Source organism: Blennius ocellaris (assembly GCF_963422515.1).
Source record: "Blennius ocellaris genome assembly, chromosome: 4".
Classification (NCBI taxonomy): Eukaryota; Metazoa; Chordata; class Actinopteri; order Blenniiformes; family Blenniidae; genus Blennius; species Blennius ocellaris.
Window position 1 is genome coordinate 28009029 of NC_137653.1, and position 18351 is coordinate 28027379.

General features: G+C 42.9%; 1 protein-coding gene across 1 annotated transcript; it reads right to left on the reverse strand.

Annotated features, from left to right (window-relative positions):
* Positions 1-6743: 6743 nt before the first annotated feature.
* Positions 6744-18247, reverse strand: ldlrad2 (low density lipoprotein receptor class A domain containing 2; the record flags this gene model as incomplete). The annotated part of the gene is made up of 6 exons (XM_080494447.1): positions 6744-7039; positions 8972-9100; positions 9629-9778; positions 10298-10783; positions 18117-18188; positions 18235-18247. 6 exons carry the CDS (start codon positions 18245-18247, stop codon positions 6744-6746), a joined length of 1146 nt encoding a protein of 381 aa, XP_080350573.1.
* Positions 18248-18351: the final 104 nt, after the last annotated feature.

An 18351-nucleotide genomic window follows, 5' to 3' on the forward strand; every position in this document is an offset into this window, starting at 1 on the left:
AAGAGACTGAAGGGTTGAGAACGGGTTTTTCTCTCTGCCTTTCAGGACGACAAAGATTTGGACTTGAAAGGTTGTCAGTGGAAACCAGAAGCAAAAGAGCCAGTGTGAAACCGTGAGTCAGAGAACGGACGGACAACAGAGATGCTGCGGGGCGGACGCCAGCACCGTGTGCACGCGCAACTCGCTTAGTACACACTTGAAAACGTCTCCGGCAGGAGGAACAAAAACAACATCCCAGTGAAGGAGTTATATTTGTTCAAGCTCTCTCTCTCTCTCTCTCTCTCTCTCACACCACACATGCACGCGGGGCTTTATTTAATCAAGTCTGTGAGAAAAAGATCCGGGAAACAGCTTGAGGCCACATTCAGCTTTTCTACTAATTGAAATATATCACAGCATGTACACAACATCCGACTACACACATTCTTTATTCTTTTCTTTTTTCTTTGAACGTGAAGGGTTGTTCAGGAACGAAAGGAATCCCAGTCATGGTACCAGATGCACTTTGACGATGTGCGTTGACAATCAGTCTATGATGTTTCGTACAAAATCTATAAGCAGATGATCATTGTTCATGTGGAAGAACTACTGAAAACAAATCCCCTGTAGGATTCTATGTGTGTAGAATCTATAATAAAAAAAATCATGATACCACAGTGTATCTTATCAAAATATGATATAGCTAATATTGTGTGCACACACACACACACACACACACACACACACACACACACACACACACACACACACACACACACTCACACACACACACACACACACACACACACACACACACACACACACACACACACACACACACACACACTATTACATATATAGTGATAACATACAGTATTAACTTTCAAGCATAATTAACTGTATAGTTTTTTTCACCTGCACAAACTTGAAGCTAAAATACATTTCCTCTTAAGGTTGTCAGGAAAACAAACCTTTCCTTTGGTAGTTATAAAAATAAAATAATAATAATATTAATATAAAATAAATAAGCATGGAAACAGTATGACAATGTGAAAATAAGAGCTGAGGATGGACTTTTGGTGAATTATACATCAATTATTTAAACACACCTGTTCCATCTGAACTTGACCTGACCTCTTCGACCTCGGTAGGACGACAGCAGGTGACAGGGAGGGCAAGGCTGCACCAAGAGGGGAACGCCACACACTTCAGCAGCAACATTTGTCATGGAGTCAGATGGAACAAAATTGTGCGTCTGCGTCAAACTGAGCCTCCAAGTGTGTAAAGTTTACATCTGATAGCTTTGAAACCCACACAGACTGAAAGACAACAAAGTTTCCTCTCAAGAAATGATCATTTTAGAAAAATATTGGGCAGAAATCTGTGGATTCTGAGGTTCCAAAATATGTGGAAAATAAAAGCCACCATTTATTTCAAAACCAAAGTCTTTGTGTATTAAAATGAAAAAAATAAATAAATCAAAAAATATGTTACGGTACATTGTTTGCTAGGCCAGTAGTGAGCTGGCATTCAAAATAAGAGCCCAAAACAAAAGTCGTTGTTTATTAAAAATTTAACCAAACCCTCAAAAATTCCTATTTAGGGATTAGCTAGATTAGTGTTTAGTGTGCTTTCAAAGCAAAAGTCCTATTTTGTTGAAAACTTCACAATTTATGTTTTATCAATATTTAAATGGGCCAGAGACCCTGAATGCACCGACCCCGACAGGCCAGAGGCCAGAGCGCCAGGTCCTGGTCAAGTTTGCAATTATAGATGGTTTTCTTCATTCGACATAATTATCAGCATTACCAGACCAATTCTATTTGGTGGGAAATCAGGAAATCGGCTCTTTTGTGTTTGTTTCCCGTATGAACTGCAAAGCATTTTGGACAACCTTGGTTGGTTTCGAATGCTCTATATAAATAACGTTGACTTGACTGATCAGGAGCAACAGCCTGCGATGTAACTGGGAGATTTATCAATGAAGTAATGAAGTGTTGGGAACAGCCTGGGAGGAACATCAATCTGTGTGTGTGTGTGTGTGTGTGTGTGTGTGTGTGTGTGTGTGTGTGTGTGTGTGTGTGTGTGTGTGTGTGTGTGTGTGTGTGTGTGTGTGTGTGTGTCAGGCCCGGTACAGATGTATGTGTGTATTCCGGTACAGTCCAGATGAAGACGTCTGCATGTTTGGCGGTGCAGCGTCCAGGCAACCTGCCGGGTCAGGAACATGCTGTTTGTTCAGGCCTATGGCCTTATGTCTTACCAAGGACACAAGTCGGAATCCCTCAAAAGACGGAGGGGTCTCGGTGATGTACACGACACACAGTGGGGCAGAATGAGGAAAGGTTATGGAGCTACTCCATCTGCAGGACATCACAAAGGGAGTTTGCCCGGTGGACACATGAACCGTCACACAGAGCATCAATCTGAGTGGGAGCAGGAGGAGACGGGAGGAGACGGGAGGAGACGGGAGGAGACGGGAGGCGTGGCTTTACTGTACAGGACGGACATCAGTGCACATTTAACCGGCTCACTCTCTCTCCTCTTTGCACACAGCTCACACATACAATTCAGTGACCTCAAACTTTATCTATTCTTGTGTGCCTTTGTTCCTTCACCTCCACTGTGAGAAAAGTCACACTAAGTCATGAATACACAAATATTGATATGTTATAAAACTGTATCCTCAGTCACTCTGCCTGTTTGAACTTTGAGTATTGCACACATTGTTCTCTTCAAATCAGCCACTGGGAACATAGATACAGACGTATTTGAGCGGGTATCTTATGTGTCTTCAGACAGGAGATTTATAACGGTTGAACCGCTGAACTCTTGTTGAACTTTGATAACTCGATTAAACTTCTAATCCGTTTGTATTAGATTCTGGTATCTTTCTGTTAGAGGCTTTAATAAAGAGACGTCCAAACTTTGATCATTGAGGGACAGTTCCAGAAAACTACACAACGAGCAAGTATTCCACTGGAAGTGTTGATGCATTTCTGTTGTGTTTTCAGCAGCTTTTCTTGGATAGGCCCGGTGTTGTGTCGGGGCGAACTCAGCCATCAGGGGCTATTCTAGTAACGCTGCTCACAACTAAGCAACACAAGTTAGCTTTGAAGTTAGTCCTTCAGAATATTTATTAACCTCAAAGTAACTCTTGTTTGGAAAACGTAGAACAGCCTTGATGAGTTTTCTTGTTTAAGAGTCAAAACGGTGCAAAACAATCCAATGCATTTTTTTAGCCAGTTTCTACTATAGCTGCTTTTGACCTCTTCTAACAAACGTCAGGCTGCAAGTCAGTGTTTGGACGACCTCAGCATGAAATCTGGTGCAAATATCTGCACCAGATTTTATTACACAGAGCATGTGCAAGTGTTTTACACTTTTAGACTCATTCCTTTGTTTGTTTGTTCGTTCACACAAACCCAGGAACATCAGTGGGTGACTGCTGTCATGTAAAAGTTGCCCGACCTCCACTGGGAACACTTTGACATATGGGCAAGGCAGAAAAGGGAATTAAACCACCAACCTTGGGTTTGGAAGGTGACCAGCTCCAGCAGAGTAGACCTGATAACCTGCTACCTCCAACATGAGCATCTTTCAAAAAGAATCATCTCCGTGGTTGGAATCTGCTGGCTGACCGGGTGGTTTTACAGTTTTCTGGTCCTCCCTGAGCCTCAGCCGACACAAGCAGCACAAACCCTCAAGACTACGCAGAAACATTTGCACACAGCAGAGATAATACTGCAGGTTTCATTTCTAAATTCAAATGGACTCTTTCGTGCTTTGTTACATTGGAATTTGTAAATACTGTAAAAATGGACTGTTATTGCATTTAGCATTCCTATTTTGAAATTGAAAGTATTTTCTTTGGTGCTGCGACCCCATTTGGGTTAAGAAGATGGATTGATGGACGTAGTTTATTTGGGTAGATTCTATCTATCTATCTATCTATCTATCTATCTATCTATCTATCTATCTATCTATCTATCTATCTATCTATCTATCTACCTTCAGAATCTTATTTTTAGACATGATGGATTATTTGGCTTGTTTAAAAAGTTATTCACGTATTCCTTGATTTTACAGTATAATCTTAAAAGGGCCATATTGTGCAAAATCCACTTTCTAAAGGTTTTCCAGCAGTACTAATCGTCACCACACCTGGAACGACGTCCCAGAAGATAAGAAAGTGTGTCCTCTCTCTCCCTGGCTTGTTCCAGGTTTTAAAAAGTGTGTTGCTCCAACCAGCCAATCAGAAATCAATCCCTATATAATGTCATCGGGGGTTTAGCCAATCACAATCAAGGTAGGCTCCTCCCTTTGACTCCTCCCACAATCAGGCAGCTCTGCTCTGGCACATGGCACCACGAGAGGAAGTACTACCTCCTCTTCCCATAGCTGGGCCTGTGTGGGCGGAGCCAGTCCAGCTCACACAGACACCGCAGATTCTGAATGTAGCTCCTATGATCCAATATTCTAATGGAGGAAAATCAAGAAAAAGACGGATTTGGGGCAATAAACTTTGAATGCAATGTTTTGGACCAATGAGAGCATGTGAAAGTGTTGAAAATCTGGATAATATTACTCCTTTAAATTTAGATTTATAAATCTAATTTCCAGATTTCTTAACAAATTAAATTTACTTGCTGCATTACAGATGCTTTTTTTTACCAGTATTAACAAATTTTCTTCTCAAATTTAGTTTATATTGTATGTTTTGGCTGCACTTTTTTGCAGTGCTGCTCGCTTGCTTGATTGATTGATTGAAGACGGACAGACCCACGCGACACATCTCAACACGACGTTGACCTTGTTTCTAAGTTTGCTGTGACAGAAGATAATCCAAATATTTCCAGTAGGTCTTTGTACTCACACAGCTCAGTTGATTTGACTTGTTTAATTATCAATCATTTCATCTGGGACTTATATAAACTTGTTACATCACAACAGCATGCTCCAGGTTCATACACGTTTACCACAAAGATTGTTTTTCCTACAAGTTGTGCCCTCCTTGACACCCTTTTGAGCCTCAAACGTCTCATTCTGCGTCTTCAGGAAACTGCAGCTCGCTGCTGGGAGGAGAGAGGCAGGCTTGTCTCTGAGGCGGCGCAGCTGTCCACAGCAGGACGGCGACTGTCTCCTCGGCATGTGTCCACAGCACACGTTTGGTCAGAGCCACAAACTGGAACCTCAGGTTTATTGCATGACTGCACTGGACAGTAACAACAGTTCACAATAAACATAAACAAGAACATGAGTAAAAAAGTGGACACACCAACAACTGAATTTCTCTTTTTGTTCTCAGAAGTCCATGAGCTTTGGAACTCTTCCCTTTAGTACCTTTCAGATGCATTTATACTTTTATACAATCCATCATCAAACTGTAACCCTGCATTACAACATCATCTTCATGTGGAAACACACGGGCCGAGCTTCCACATTGTACAACTGACAGGCTTGTGTTTGACAGCTCAGGTGGATTCATAGTGTGAAACTGGGAGTTTTCATGGAAGTTCCTGAAATCACACAAAATGGTTGTGTTTTTTTGTCAAAGTCAATAGAAACAACTCTTATCAACAGGTAAACAAGTACAACAACCTGTCTTCACTGAAACAGAGTGGCTGTTTGTATTTATAAAGCTTTATAACGTCCGTTATAACCAACGTTAGTTATGTCGGGGAAAGAAAACCAAGTGCAGTCCGTACTGCAGACCTGTGAAATGCACCACCCTCACTGATAATGACCTCATCTCTCTCTCTTGGTTGGTGTCTGTTGATGATGAGCTTGATTGTCTGTTTTCTGGACAGCAGTATTTATATTAAAAGGTTAGTGTCTCCATCTAATAAGTGAACAGACCATTTGAGAGCGGCTGTCACGTAAAAGTCGGGTGTCAAAACCGTTTCAACAGGGAGCGTGTAGCAACCAGTAATGTAATAATGACTGATAAAATAACATCGACCAAGAGTGGAATAATTTGCAGCTATTTTAAATGTAATAATGTAATAACATAGAAAAACCAAATGTACAAACATGGTTTTTATAGTATTTGACAACTATGCCATCGTCTATATTTTTGTATCAGCTAACTGCACACAAAACTAAAAACTATTTAATATTTCCAAGAAATGTTGATTTATTTGTTATTACATTATTATCTGTAGCTGATACAGTTATTAAATATAAATTGTGGAATTGTTGTCAAAATCCCATTGCACTGTTGGCAAGTTATTAAATGATTGGTCTGTGGAAATGCTAAAAGGCTACCCACCTGCATAAAGCCCAAATTCATCTCAAGGGGTCTGAACATGTGAGATGACTTGTTCATTTATTTCCCACAATAATCTTTTTTAAAGAAAAATTGAATATCAAAATTACATTCTTTTTTTAAAGGAGCCGTCAGGTACAACCTGCAGTTAAATTGTTGGAAACACTGAAGAATGAGCGATGAGCGATCCTGGTTCTGGTCCCGGGGCTGGATGTTTGACACCCCCGGTGTGGAGCGACGACGCGTCATTCCTCCAGACGGCGCTGTTGACATGCCTGTGCAGTTTTGTTGGTAATTGACGTTTCAGCATGAGGATCTTGCGTCAGGATTCTTAAAGCACACAAACCACAGTTTTTCAGGAAGTCAGATCCTCTCAGGTCGTGTTTCCTGGACCACGTCGTTCCAACCTCCACCAAATGTTCTTCACCAGGTTCTCTGGTGGTCACAGTTGTTCTGTAGTCACAGCTCTCCGTGTGAGAAGTGGACGCTCTCCCCTGCTCTACACGGCCGCCGTGCTAACGTGTTCCTCAGCGCCGTTGGCGGTAGCCGCCGCGCTCGTCGGCAAGCCGTTGACCGGTGGCGTGTGCGGCGTGACCTTCGCCAGCCGGTGGTCCTTGCTGTGGGTGCAGAAGTGGCAGGAGGAGCAGGCCGTGTTGCAGCAGGGTATGAAGCGGCAGATGCTGATGCGCCAGAGGAACCAGCCGGGGGACCAGCAGCACCAGCAGAGCACCACGCCGCCGGCCACAACGCCCAGCAGGATGTAGAGAACCAGCAGGGACAAGGGGGTGGGGGAGTCTGAGGCAGGAGGGACAAAACACAAACATTGATTCTGCAGTCACGTGACAATCATAGCGTTCATATATGGCTTTTGGCATTTCTCGAGCTTCGCTCCGTCGTATTCCACTCATTTCTACTGTCCTCGCCTCGCCTCTGGTTTGTCAAAGTATCGCAGTGAAGACAAATGCTGGTGGATTCTCAGATCAGGCCTAGATTCTAGCATTTGTTTATTCTGGCTTTCTGTGCTAATTGAATTGCGACAACCTCAGAACAACACAAGTCCTGCTGTTCTCCCTGCCACAGCAAACAGTTTGACTTATGGAGGCTAATGGGTTCTAGTTAAGACAGCAGTTATACAGTGAAGGCTGGTTCAGGCCAACCTGGGCCATTCTCTAGTGACACTGCTGGAGGTTTAGACTGCTGGAGGACCGACACTTCTTTTCTTTCTCACTCACCATGTTTCACTGACACATGTCACATTTGTTCTCTCTCTGTAGTCTGTACTGTCACTGTCCTCTGTTCCGTTCCGACCGGAACCCCAGAAAGAGTTGGGTTCTCCAGGTTTCTCCTGTTTAAAGACCTTTTTTTCTTTCTACTGTTGTTTATGTTTGCTCATGTGGATTTGTTCAAATGAAATATAGACAATGTTAATGATGTTTCATACACTCACTTGACGGGTTTCCTACCGCCAAGGAGACGAGGTTCTCCTTAGTAATGTTTTCACGGTTCCTGGGTTCCCTTCACATGTCCTGTCAGGACGGGGACCACAGCTCATTTCAAGGGTTCTGGAAGGCCTGTGAGCTGAATTCGCCCATAACTCATGGTTCTGCTCCTCTACTAGACTGGTTCCTTTCCATCATGTCTTGTGGTACCAATCACATCTATTCCTGTTTCTCCAGTCGGAGATTGGGGTTTCATCCACCATGGCATCTGGGAGCAGGACCCAAGGATCCCAGTACATATTAGTGCCTCTGGCTTGCTACTCGGACCTCCTTCTATCTACCATACCCCGTTAGTTAACGAGTGTCAGACTTTGACCATGTGTATCATGTAGCATTGCTGCTGTGTGACGCCCGAAACTCCTCAGTATGTAGCATGTAGCATTTAGCATGGAGCACATCTTAGAGTTACATGCTGAGCAGTTAAACTGCTGAGAGACATTGGGCAACCTGCTGGTCCAAATGTCTCTGGTGAAGTTGCTGGTGTTTTACGAAATATCTTTCTCCTCTTCTTGATGGTTTGATTGAACATCATTTATGGTGTGTCCTACTTTTGTCACTTTCAGTAATATTAAAGAATCTCCAAACCACACACAGTACATCTCTTGTGGGCGTTGTTGCTGATGGATGTCTGGTATCGATATCACTGCATCTGTATTTTAAACACATACTTTTCTTACAGAAACTTGAATATCTATTTGTAACTATATCTGTGGGCGTACCAGAAACTGTACAACCAACAAACAACAATTACAAGTCTGTCCACTCTGAGCTCCCCCACTGTGTGCACATTGGGGTGCAGTGAAATGCATCTGAGCTCATAAAACAGCTGGTAATTTGCACACCAGGTCAATGTGAGTCTCTCGGGAGAACAGTGTGAGCTGAAGAAGAGCTGTTTTCTCAGGCCAGAGCTGGCTCGCTCTTTAAAATCTGGCCCAGTGTCTGTTTGCTCCTCTGACACTCCAATAGAGACAGATCACTCAAAAGGTTGCTCTGCCCCATGAGAATCCATCAACATTTATTGGTTTGCAAGTGTTTTGGTGAAATTAACAACTCAATGGTGCCCACCATTACTTCTAAGGCTCTTCATCTGACCACTCTGCATCCAAATGGCCACTTGGTTAAATCATTTCTCGAATGACTTCAGGCTGGAAGCGCTGTGCTTCACACAGTCGGTTATTCTGCCTTAAAGAGCAAAATGTAAACCTGTGGTGTTACTGCGCTGACTCACCTGCTGCGGACTCATGGCTGGGCGCGCTGCCGGGAGCGCCACAGTTCATGGACACGGTGGGCGGATTCTCAAAGGCCGGAGGTGGAGTCGCTATCGGAGGAGGAGAATCGGGAGGTAAGAGCCGACCTGCTGGTGAAGCATATATTTGCGTCAACATCCATGAAGGACTATTTTATTGTTTTAATGAAAGCAATTGAAAATCTTAAAAAAAACTCTTGTGTGAATCCCAACAGAAGAGTTTTAACATAATGAAATGATTTGGGGAAGAATCGCTGTGTACAAAAGTCAATGCTGGAAGCTGCTGCTGTCTGTTCATTAGGCAGCACTACACCAAAGACAGGCTGGATTTTATCCTGGAAACTAATGTACAGGTCAGGAACACTTCCATAAATCCCTGTCTGTGGCCACAGTTCACTCACTGTGCAACCCACAAATTTGAAGTCAATCCAGAAACACCACTATCTTCTGGGCCGACGCTGCTTTAAAATAGTCTGATGCAAAATGACCATCGCCATAAGTCTGCTTGTTATTGCCTCTTGTTTGATTAATAATTAAGTCATCCCAATCTTTCAGGAAGTCACGTCCCTTTGTTGTTTCTAAAAGACAATTCTAAATCCTCTGATGAAGGATGTGAGAGCATATATGAGCCTGACTGACCTTTACAGCCTGTGGTGAGATTTTCTTCCAGGTCACTTCCGTCGCCACAGTTGTCAAGGCCTTTGTCATCACACACCAGACTGAGAGGGATACACTTCCCATTCCTGCAGCTAAAGTAGGGCTCACTGCTGCACTCTGACTGGTTGAACCCTACAAAGGAAAATAAAGGTTTTCATATACTGCATTGTACTGCTTCACCAACGTCAACAGGGCAGATGTTGGATTCTTAACATTGGAAAACAATCTCCTTCAACAACTGAGCAAACCGACATTAGAGGGGAAGAAAAGTTCACAAATCTTGCAATACATGTAGTGAAACAGCCAAACACCAACTGTAGGGCCAGCATCTCATCGAGTAATGAAAATAATGACATTGCACTAAATGTGTCCATTTTTTCAAAAATATGGATTCTATTGGTTGTTCTTCAACTCTAACATTAAATCTCATTTTTATATTTACTGTAGGCATATAATATACACCAATTTAAAATATCTACATCACAATCTAACTTTAGAATCTATTAATTCATCTTGTACACCTGCTTTATCTAAAACTATGTTGGAGCCAATGCATTTGTCAGTTATGACAAAATGAAAACGATGCACATTTGTGGAAACCAATTACACACTTTGTTCAACGTTAACCGTTGTGAGGAAGACTGACCTTACCTAGTCTGAAGGAGGTAAAGTCCCCAATGAAGTCGACCCTGGGTTGAGTTCCGCGGGTCACCAGCCTCAGTGTCAGGTAGTTTCCAGTGGACAGCACCGGCCGAGGCGGGCTCTTCCCACAGAGAGGAGGTCCGAGAGGAGGCGAGTTCCTGTCCCGCCCATCGTAGAACTGAACGTAGGAACCGGCGTGACACGGGTCCCCCCCACTCTCACCGGACGTAGGCTCCAGTCTGGGGTTGACAGGGGCGGAGCCTCGAGGGGACTCCGGGAAGAGGGGGACGGGGCTGAGGGGCGCCACCCTCAGCAGGCTGTAGACCAGAAAGAACCGGAAGTGGAACTGGACCTTGTCCTTTGGAGAACTGGCCTGCATCGTGAGGAGGCAGTCGGTCGCCATGGTAACAAAGTAGTATTTCTTGGACTCCTGGTGTGAGTTGACCATCATGCCGTCACCACGAACTGTCTGCCCGCAGAAATCCACCACGTTCACTGAGAAGGAAAGAAAACACCTCAGTCTGAATCCTCGCAAACACATTCCGCAGTATGTTCACTCATTTTTTGAATTCTCCCTGAAGGTGTGAGTGGACGAGAGGCTGGACATAGAATCGTGGCATTGGTAGTGTGGGATGGCCTGCAAGCATTCTGATTTCCTCCTCCAGCCACTGAAGTCATCAGTCAAAGTCAGGCATGGGAGAAAGTATATTTTTGAGGCTGCAATTAGTCTTTGATATAATTCTTTCACAGAAAAAGACTTAAAGTGTTTTATGGGATTAAATAGAAACCATGACATACATACAAATAAAACTACATTTATATATAACAAAGCAGCGATAATCATCATATATCTCTTCTGGAAAATCGATGAGACCGACAAGACAAAGGTGCAGTCGAAGCATCCTGCAGTTTTCAGAGAGTTTGATCCAAATATTTGGGGCATAAAAACTAAAAGCAGCTTCTTCGTGTTTGGTTCGGACTCTTGGAACAGGAAGCAGGCTTGAACAAGATGACCTGAGACTATATAGTATATCTGTCTGTTTGAATACAAGCTAACATCCTCCAAATATTTCATATAACATCTCCAGAATGGACAACGCCACAATAAAACAGGCCAATTTGCAGAAGTGTAAGAAACAATAATCTAATAACACAATAATTTCACCCATTTTAAATGAAATACAGACAATAATGTAATGATTGAACAGTGTAACTGGGTATTGGGGGTTAGGGTACTGAATTTGAATTCTATATATTGAGTGAAGGCATCGGCCCACCAGGATTTGTTTTGGTATGCCAGCTGGCCGGTACACCACTGGCACATATTTACAAAAAAAAAATTGTATTGGGGTTGTTTACACCACATGAAGACAACCTAAAGCACATTGCTTTTGTAAAAATCAACTTCTTCCCATCCGTGTTAGACTACCGGTAGGTTTGCCACCAGGTCCCACATGTGTGGCAAAAAAAATTATCAAAAAACTCAAAAAACGAAATCTGAATGGAGACAAGTGTAACTATAAAGTGAGAATGATTTAGACAGCTGAATTTTTCAATTGAATGTAATACAATTTGGATTTCATCATGATTCAAACCAATATAATTAATATCAAATTCGATCAAACCGATCAATTCAGGTTCAAAATGAATGATTCACATTGAGAGATAAAGAATTTAAATTCACCTGCACAAGGTGAATCCCATTAGAAAGGTCTGGTGGATCAGAGCTTAACAGACGAATTATGATGTGGAAATATGGGGAAATAATTATTAAACAAACATTGATCCTATTTTTTTTTCAGAAGAATGCTATCAGACTTATAAACCAAGCTGATTATTATGCCCCAACAAATCCTCTGTTTGCCACATCAAAGGTGCTAAAAGTGCATAACATCGTCACCCTAACACACTAGGGGTCATGTACAAGGCGCATAATTAGAATCTTCCTCCTCACATCCAGAAATGATTCATACATAGTTGATATAGGCTCAGGGGTACTGGGCTTTTGTTAAAAAAATATGGCAGGAACAAATACAAAAGAGGGGTTAGTGTATGGAACAACCTGGATGATAACTTCAGAAAACTGGATACTTTAAAAATAGTTAGAAGGCAGTTAAATTTAAAGCCACTCTTGAAAAATATCGCACTCAAGAAGGACAAGATTAGGAGCAACTATGTTCTCTGAGAGGACCGTTGATGTTCAGAATCTCAGGAAAGGGAAAGAAAATGCAAGTTTTTGTTGTTTTTTGGGTTCTGTTACACCAATTGTACAATCTTTATGTGTATTGTGTATAGGACACAATACTTTCAACTTCAGCCCAAACCCTTCAGTCTACCCTGCGTGCTTTGTTTTGTTTGTTTTCATTGTTGTTACAATTTTATCTTTGTATCTGGTTGACCGAATAAACCATTGCTACTACTGCTACTACTACTGCTACTACTGCTACTGCTACTGCTACTGCTACTGCTACTGCTACTGCTGCTGCTACTACTGCTACTACTGCTACTGCTACTGCTACTGCTACTGCTGCTACTACTGCTGCTACTACTGCTACTGCTACTGCTTCTGCTGCTACTACTGCCGCTACTGCTACTACTACTACTGCTACTACTGCTGCTACTGCTACTGCTTCTGCTGCTACTACTGCTGCTACTGCTACTGCTACTGCTGCTACTACTGCTGCTACTACTGCTACTACTGCTACTGCTACTGCTACTGCTACTGCTGCTACTACTGCTGCTACTACTGCTACTGCTACTGCTGCTACTACTGCTGCTACTGCTACTGCTACTGCTACTGCTACTGCTACTGCTGCTACTACTGCTACTGCTACTGCTGCTACTACTATTACTACTACTGCTGCTACTGCTGCTACTACTGCTACTGCTACTGCTACTATTACTACTACTACTACTACTACTGCTGCTACTACTATTACTACTACTACTGCTACTGCTACTGCTACTGCTACTACTGCTACTACTACTGCTACTGCTACTGCTGCTACTACTATTACTACTACTACTACTACTGCTGCTACTGCTGCTACTACTGCTACTGCTACTGCTACTGCTACTATTACTACTACTACTACTACTACTGCTGCTACTACTATTACTACTACTGCTACTGCTGCTACTACTATTACTACTACTACTACTGCTACTATTACTACTGCTACTGCTACTGCTACTGCTACTGCTACTGCTACTACTGCTACTGCTACTGCTGCTACTACTATTACTTCTACTACTACTACTACTGCTACTGCTACTGCTACTGCTACTGCTACTGCTACTGCTACTACTGCTACTGCTACTGCTACTGCTACTACTAAGATCTGAGGTCATTGGACCTAAAGCATTTAGAGCTGTGGAGAGCAGCAGCAGGTCTCCACCTCTGAGTCTGGTTCTGCAGGTTTCTTCATGTTAAAAGGGAGTTTTTCTTTTTCATCATTGCTTCTGCTTGCTATTGTGGAATTGTTGGTTTTTCTCTGTAAAAGTGCCATGAAATGACTGTCTTGGAGTTTTGTGTGATACAAATAAAACTGCATCGAATCGAATCCAATCGAATCCAATCCAATCCAATTGAATCCAATCGAATCCAATCGAATCCAATCGAATCGATGCCAAGTGGTTCCAGGGTGGAACCTGCCTTCGCCCGCTTGTTTGGTTTTAGCCAATCTGACACTGAGTTCCTTCAAAAACGCAGACAAACTTTAGTGTAATCCCTGTTCGGTCCAAGCAGCCATGTGAGCCGGATGGTATGAAAGAAAGCAGGATAGACGGTGGGGCAGATCCGGCTACAGCTGCCCCCCACCCTCATTCACCCACTGCCCCCTGCCTCTGGGCTGCAGGCCAAATAATGAGGAAATTTATGACCACCCTGGAGTTTATTGGCTGGGTTACCCTGGGAGACAAGTAGATCCTCCTGCTCTGACCTCCAGGAATGTCTTGAAGCTCCAGTTGGTGGGAAACAGCTCATCGCCTCCACACGGCACAAGTAAACACAGAAACGAAAAGGGGACACTGTCCCAAATACGGGTGACCAGAGGACACTGGGTGTGCTGTAAAGACTTTTACAGGCTGAAAATTCAACAGTTGTGACACACTATTGTTGTTAATGGAGTTCATTTCAGTGTCACTAATCAGGAGAGCACCACTGTACGCAGTGAGAGACGTCTCAGAGACAGTATTGTTGGTGAAAGGGCAGCATGTGCTAGAACAACACCAGAGATCAGGCCACACCTGCTCACCTCAACGCTTCTCACACTCATCATCCTGCTCTCCTATTACCATTAGAGTACCGTGGTGTCAAGCTCAAGTCGGTTCTGGGGTCACATACACTCCAATCTGACCTGCAATGGGTCGGACCAGTGAAACGACGAGTCATAAATAGTAACATCTCCAAATGTCAGTTCCATTGGAGAGGCATATGACTACATTATGGAAAAACATTAAATAAAACATTGATTCATAAACGCTGAACACGCTGTGAAAAATACAGTGAAATTCAGAAACAATGTATTTAATTAAAAATATTCTTGGGGATGCATCGATACTGATACCAGTATTGGGTGGCAGGTCTGATACTGCATGGAGTACTCTTACTCATACTTGTGAAAGTACTCTGATACAATCTGGCTGGTACTGTGTGATGTCATCCATCAGCAACATTGTCAGTACGCAACGGAGGACGAGAGATTCTTTAATTTTACTGACCATGACAAAAGTAAAACACGCGAGATGATGTTCTGACAAAATATCAAGAGGAGGAGAAAGATAGTTTGTAAAACCCAGCAACTTCATCCCCAGAGACATTTGGCAGAGTTAGCGCGATACTGCTCATTAGCACAAAAGAGCCATGCTACATGCTACATGCTAAAGAGTTTCGGGGCTCACACAGGCTAAACAAGATTAAAGTACAACTGATACACTTATAAATAGCAAGCGAGAGTTTGCACTGGCCATCGGCGAGCTCAGGCCCTTGGTCTACAGTGGACCAGACGTACAGCACAGTGCATAGATGGAAGGTTTCTGGAGGTACGCATTGTGTAGTTTTGATGCAGAGGCTGTTGGAGGTGGTTCGAGGCGACACACAGCTTTTGCACATTGTGCCTGTATGGAGTCTGAATGGAGCTTCATGGCATTTGATAAGAACTGGTATTGGTACTCGGTATCAGCAAGTAGCTACAGGTTAGTATCCCTACTTTTTCTACAAATGTAGAAACCTGACGCCACACGTGGTCCCTGCAGACGTCGTCATGTATGTTTTCACAGATTCACTGTGACGCTGACGCTAATGCTTCATTAGCTCATCCTGCAAATGATGAGTAAGTGAAACAAATGAAATATTGTGGAGCTCTGCAGCACATTTGAAGCAGACTTGGACTCTGAAGCCTTCTGGAAGCCGGCACAGATGCCAGGTGGTCACAATGTCGGGAACGTTGAAGGTAATGAATTGAATAATGGTGAAAAATTCAGTTCTTTGTTTAACTGCTTTCGTACCACGTTCTTGATTAATGACGAAGGTGTAAAACCCAATTTTTACTCAAACTAGTCCAGAAGAAGTCGGGTTTTTGATGAAACGGCACACCTGACTATATCTCGCGGCACAGTGGTTGAAAAACACTGATCTAGTCTTTATCTAGTTTTGGTTAAGTTTAAAGAAGGCAGCGCTTTTTAAAACAAATTTCTCTATTTGGGGCAAAAACCTGTGTGGCCCGTAACGGGGACTGAACCCACGATCTCTGGGTTATTGGCACAACGCTCTAACCAACTGAGCTAAAAATTCGTTTTTCAGGTGTGGAAAAAAAAAAAGGGTGTTTATTTTCTTTCGTCTTCGGTTTGGGACAGGATTGGTGGGTTGTTTATATTACGAGTTGCAGTTAATTATTTCGTCTAGTTTGGTTTGGTTTGTTAAATATTGGTGTGCAACCATGAGTGAGAAATGTGTTGTGTGGAGTCTCATCCTGTTATGAAGTTCCGGTTACGAGTGTTCATGTCAAAATAAATAGAACAGATGAATATATGAATAATATATATATGATAAATGAATAGAATCTCGACTCAGAGCAATTCTTCCGCGGTGCTCGCCACAGTATTCATGCACGATTACTCTGCACACTGCTCTCACAGCTGACAGCGGCAGTGAGTAAATGTTAATTAGAACAAATATGAAATTGGATAATTTCCCACGGCACAGTGGTTGAAAAACACTGGTCTACTGCACTGAGCTTCTCTTCTGACAGCCATCATATCTCCAGAATGTGGATTATCATTCTGCACCATGTTTGTTTATCTATTTCTGTCTGATCTTTCTTTGTCTCACTACCTTCTAACTCCAACTGGTGCAACAGAGAGTGGCTTTCTGAGTCTGGATCTGCTCGATCAGGGGCTTCAACTCCTTTTACATAAAGCTAAAACAAACACAAGTAAAATACTCTATAAGGAACAAAAACTCCAGATGATTTGCTCAGTTTTAGTTCAAAGAAGTTCATTATGAAACTCACTGGTGCAAAAAACATGTTGTGTATTTGTGGCCAGTAGTTTTGTTTCATCTCAAAATGGAGCAAGTGACGGTCTTTGTTCTACCTCTGGAAAAAGTATGAAACCTTCTCTGTGACAGTATTCTCATCAGCGTGAAATGGGATTTCTGCAACTGCCAGCATGTTTTTATGAATTGGCCTTCACGGTGTAATAAAGCTGCTTCAGCAGCAGTAACAGAGCGAGTCTTAACGTCTGTGTTCCCCAGTGGATAAAGTTTTCTTTGTGTTTGTTAATGATTTGCAGAGTCATCCCATGGACTGGACCCTTTGTTATGATATGTTGCTCAAAACTGTACATTCAGATTATCCCCCATCGATCCGTCTCCATGTGGCGCCGCAGTGGTTTTTCTTTTTCTTCTTGCCTCACAGTGAGAAAGCTGTCGGTTCAAATCCGGCTGGTGCCTTTCTGTATGGACGTTCTCCCTGTGTGAGTGTGAGTGTGTGTTTCCTCCCACAGTCCCCCACAAACAAGCACCATCTATATTTGGTCATAATATAATTGGGCAATATAATACACCCCCCCTTACTGTAACCATGCAAATTACCATAAAGTTGTGACCCTTCAATAAAAGTAAATAAAAACACAATGCAATGATTTGCAAACTCCATAATCCATATTTTATGTTTCCAATAGGTCAGAAACAACATATCAGATGTTGAAAAACTTCCATCTCAGCTCATTTTCAATTTCATGGCAACACCAGATGAAAAAGAGCCAGAGGTTGTTTCTTTGATACCGCTGTCTCAAAGAAATGGATCACTTCAAATGTTTCTGAAGAGGAGCTTGTTGTTAGTGCACAGCTTGAATTCTGCATGTCATCCATCCATCCACCCATCCATCCATTCATCCATCCATCCATCCATCCATCCATCGACTCTGGAGCTCCAGCAATGGGCCGGAGGCCATGCGTCTGAAATCAACACCTCAAAGACTGAAAGAATATATTCTGAAATGTTCAATAGATTTACTTTCTTTAAACTTGTGTACGCTCAGAAATTTAACTTTTTCACATTACCAAATGTTTCAGTCGGAAAAGAAATAACTTTACTTTCTCTTTAGCCAATTAGTTCAGTGTTAACGTCACTTATGTAAGTGTATATTTAGTAAACATACAGAAAAAGTAGATAGACTTTGATTACAGTTGACCCCCTGCTGTTTGCACCTGACCCAACAGCCTCCACATTGTGCGTTTTACACTCAGAGGAAAAGAGAAGAAGGGAAAGGACGTCCAAACCATCTGCCAGGGACTGAGGAATCTTTCCACAAGTCAAAGTCTTACCAGTCTCGATGGCCGAGCTGCGCAGTGCGGAGCAGCAGAGCAGGAGGAGCAGCAGTCTGTGCTCCTTCATGGCTGAGGGAGGCACGTCCAGTCCGGTCAGCTCAGCCCCGAAACTCACCCGGCGTCCCCATCACAGCTGCAGCCTCCTGCTCTCCATCACAAACACCAGGGGCTTTTATTCTGCCCGCTCGGCGCCATGACAACAGCCCACCAATCAGTGCTCAGCACAGAGGAA